The following is a 4,423-nucleotide window of genomic DNA, read 5'->3' on the forward strand; positions in this document are numbered from 1 at the left end:
ATAGATAGATAGATAGATAGATAGATAGATAGATAGGCAAATACACAGATACACAGATACAAAGATAGACAGATAGACAAATAAACATATTACACAGAATAAGAGACAGATAGATAGAGAGATGTAAAGATAGGGAGTGGGTATGTTGAAAGAGGTGTGGGTTGCGGTGAAGAGATAGAGATGGTATAATACACGCCCACTCGCCTACATACACACGGGCAACAACTACTTAACTCTGCCACTCATGAGTAAGCACTGATGACCAAGACAGAAATACCACAACACAATGCCATAAGCACACTCACACACAGGTATTCCTACCAACACATCTACACATCACAACTATGCACGATGTCTACGGCAGATCGCATTTGAATATATTATAATATATTGGCAAGCAAAGCATAACAAGACACGGTAATTCTAAATAATACGATAGTACCAATTAATATTATTTCAAAAGGTCCATGCTATGTCTGCGTTATTCGTTTTTAGCCGTAGCGTACGAAGCAGTAATTTACTTGGCTATGGAAAATAATCCAGATTCTACTATGTTAATAGAAATATAAACATTGCCTACATGTTAGAGTCTTCATTAACCCAAATATATCGAGCTTCTAATGGAATTTGGATGCACAAACACTAGAGGAAATTACTACAAGACAAGACAAGACAAGACTAAATGCACCTAACACGATATAATCATAATGCACGAACATAGTTATGGTACAAATCTGAAGCATAATCGTCACCGCCATTGGACTAGGAAAAAAACGTACCCATCTGGATCAAGTCCTTCACGTCAAAGTCTAGGAATTTAAAGTTCAAAAACTGCATTATAAATAATTGCAAAAGTGATACATGCTGGCATAATTCGGCGTGTTTGGGAACAGAGAAAAACGCAATGTCGTTAAACATATCAAAAGCGGGAGAAAAGAGAGAGAGAGAGAGAGAGAAGAAAAAAACAACAACCACAAATTAGTTTTTGGATTTGTCAGAAATAAGCGCCAGAGTGACCCAATTAAAAAAACCAAAACCATGCACATTTTCCAAAAAATAATATCATACCGCCTGTCGACAAGATTTCCTCTGATTTGTCTAGATTCCGAAGTTTAAATAAATTTGTAGTAGAGAAAAAAAAAAGACAATTAGTTCAGGATCAAGTAAAAATAACATCAAAGGAAATGAACAGTAGTATTTAAAGAAATTTACCAGCTACATTAATATTGGAATAGAATAGGCAACAACACAAAGCAAAATATTGCAACGAAGATGGTAAGTATTTTAATTTCACAAATACAAAATAAATAGTATTATTGATCCGTAAAAACGTAGACTGGGGAGAATTCATATGATAAACGGTTACAGGGGAAACGTGAGTTCACTCTCATTAGTAAGCACAGTTAATCAAACTGACAATACCCCCCCCTCTCCCCCTCCCTCCCCCGTCCGGACTTTTTTTCTTTTCTTCCAGAGGAAAAATCAGACTAGTCGCGATGTACACCTACTAATTGTGATGCAGCGTGGTGGAATCATGCTCTCGTCAATTTTTGGGCATGTAGAGTTATTGGTATCATCTTAAAGCTTGTTCACTTGTCTTTATTTGGATGAAAATAAATATCCGTTTTTCTTGAATACAAGTCGAGATATTTGCAGAAGAAGGAGGTGGGGGTCACCTGTTTTCAGAGATAAAATTACTGAGGAAATGGACGCCAAAGATTAGTTATTTCCTTAGCTTAAGAGTCCGTGGTAACTGAAAATTTACATTTTTTGTGCCTTTAATCAACGTTTTTCAGAAAAATCCAAACAGAAATGACTTCTTTAATGGTCATGAAAGGTGTTGAGCCAAAACACAAAATTTTGATAAAAATTTACAAACCTGCGGAAAAATGCAAGTTTCTTCATTTTGATTATTTTGACGAGAGCCTGATTCCACCACGCTGCCTCACAATTGTTTGTAATATCCAAAAGTCACAATTTTGTATGTCGAGCAACCTTTATAACAATGCTACATAAAGTAAAGTAAAGGAAACATCTCGTTAGGTTTCTGTAGTACTCATAGATTTACATTATAATATTATCCTAAATCGGACACTGTCATGGTTGTCTCTTTTCTCTCTTTGGTCTCTATAAAAACGTTGGGGCACTGGTGCGCATCGTTATCGTGTGAATGAAGGGAAAAACGCCAGTCTCACTAAAGCCAAGTGTGCGGGCAATATCCCCCTCCCCCTCCTTTCCCTTCCTTTGGTACCAAATAAAGTCAAATGATGTGCTCTTCATTGGACCAGAATTACATCATAGTGCACAGTCTTTCATAATATACTGATATAAGTCTATGATTGTACTATTCGGTCATTTATGATGTTATTAAAAATCTAACTAAAAGATAAGGATCGAAATACGTATTCTTTTTTTCCCAGTTTTGTTATTTGTGCACAAAGAAAAACTGTTTCAAATGTCACTACAACAAAAAGTTAATTAAATTAAGAAAAGACAGGGGAGTATTAGAAATTAACAAACAAACAAACAAACAAACAAACAAACAAACAAACAATCAAAATCAAATCTGAATGCAGAACGGGCAACCCGAACAATAAAATTTACCCCCACCAAAAAAAACACAAAACAACAACAACACAACAACAAACAAACAATAAAAACCAACAACAAAAACAACAACAAACAAACAAAATTTAAAAAGAAAACAAAATGTAAAAAGAAAACAAATAAAGAAATCATGTTCTAGTACAATATATTCTATTTTGTGGAACAGAGCACAGACTCAACTTCCTGACAGGATATTTTGGCCTATTTAAAGGCAGTATTATTGTAAGCTAATTTTCTCTAGAAACATGTTTGCTTGTGTATGTTTGTGTGTGCATGTGTGTGTTTGTGTGTGTATGTGTGTGGTTTTATTTGTGTGTGTATGCGGTTGTATTTGTATGTGTGTGTGATTGTGTGTGAGCTTGTGTGTGTGTGTGTGTGTGTGTGTGTGTGTGTGTGTGTGTGTGTGTGTGTGTGTGTGAGTGAGTGTGTGTGTGTGTGTGTTATATGTGTACATGTGAGTAGTATAAGCAAGTGATGATCGTTTACGTGTGCTTGCAAGTGTGTATGTGTGTTTGTTGTTGGTGCAGTATGTGTGTATGTTTTACGTGTATGTCTGTATATCAGTTATGTGTTTATGTTTGCATCAGTGTGTAAGTGTACGTGTATGTGTATGTATGTGTTAATGTGTACATATGTGCATGTATGTATGTGCGTGTGCATGTGTGTTTATGTATGTGTATGTATGAGTGTTTCAAGTGTTTGTTTATCAGGGGGTCTGTATATTATTCTGAAAGTACTCAGCTGCCTACAAGAAGTCGTAATTTTCTTGTGTAAGAAAACGAAGACGAACTAAAATCCAGCTAGAGATGTAGGCTACTTGACTGTTTAATTGTCTTTCTTTGTGATTCTCAGAAATACTCTTCACCGTTGCTTGTTGGTCAAGAACTCTCAAAGTTACTGTAGCAGTTTCAGGTTTCATTCAGATTTTAAAGGTCGAAATGAAGATCGTAAAATGGAACCACAAGTACTCGTGTCATTTCAAGCAACTCTATTCTTACTCGAAAAATCTAATTAAACGTAATAAATAACCCGTCCTTCTTAAGAAATTATTTAAAAGCGTAGACTCTCAGTTACCAAAAAAAAAAAAAAAAAAAAATACCAGGAAAATGAAAAATGAAATCATTATTAGATCTACTCATTTTACGTCAGAGATAGTCTGAATAATATGCATCAACAATGAGGGAAAAAACCCATGCCTAAAAATAAACCAACCCCAATCTCCCTACACACTTTTGATGAAATACCAATGAGAAAGAATATATTGTTATATCATATATAGCACATGTGTATTGAATAAAGAACACCTGGAAAAAGTACAGGTGTATCGTATACAGAAACGGAAAAGCTACACGTGAATTGTATACAGAAACGAAAATAATACAATGTATGTTTATCATGTGTGTGTGCTTGTTTATCATAACGTCTGTAAATTCTGAAAGTACTCAGTTGTCTACAAAAAGGCGAACTCTTCTTGTTTATGGAGTAGAAAGAAAAGCAACTTGATTTCGTTCAAGTGAATTGTATAAAGAAACGGAAATAAAACGAGAATTGTATATAAAAAAAGGAAATAACACACGAGAATTGTGGAAACAGCATTTAAGGTCAACAGGTATACTTACCGAGGTAATGGCTGTCAAAGTCTTTGTTGCTCTGTATCTCATCTTCTGAGGGGAACAAGTTATGAGGCTCACAGCTCTCGTCTGAGGATGAGAAAACATAGCATCTAGCGTGAGTCACCGGGGATCTGGGATAAACAAAGGTTATGTTTCCAGAAATACACACACACACACACACACACACACACACACACACACAT

General features: G+C 35.4%; 1 protein-coding gene across 1 annotated transcript in view; it reads right to left on the reverse strand.

Annotated features, from left to right (window-relative positions):
* Positions 1 to 4,423, reverse strand: part of LOC106011290 — a gene marked incomplete at its 5' end in the record, with an annotated part of 67,399 nt that overhangs the window by 20,332 nt on the left and 42,644 nt on the right. Inside the window, 2 exon segments of the mRNA XM_013080425.2 lie at positions 780 to 809; positions 4,227 to 4,307. Of these exon segments, the coding sequence (XP_012935879.1) occupies positions 780 to 809; positions 4,227 to 4,307 (111 nt within the window).

The sequence above is a fragment of the Aplysia californica genome, unplaced genomic scaffold, assembly GCF_000002075.1.
Source record: "Aplysia californica isolate F4 #8 unplaced genomic scaffold, AplCal3.0 scaffold00085, whole genome shotgun sequence".
Lineage (NCBI taxonomy): Eukaryota > Metazoa > Mollusca > Gastropoda > Aplysiida > Aplysiidae > Aplysia > Aplysia californica.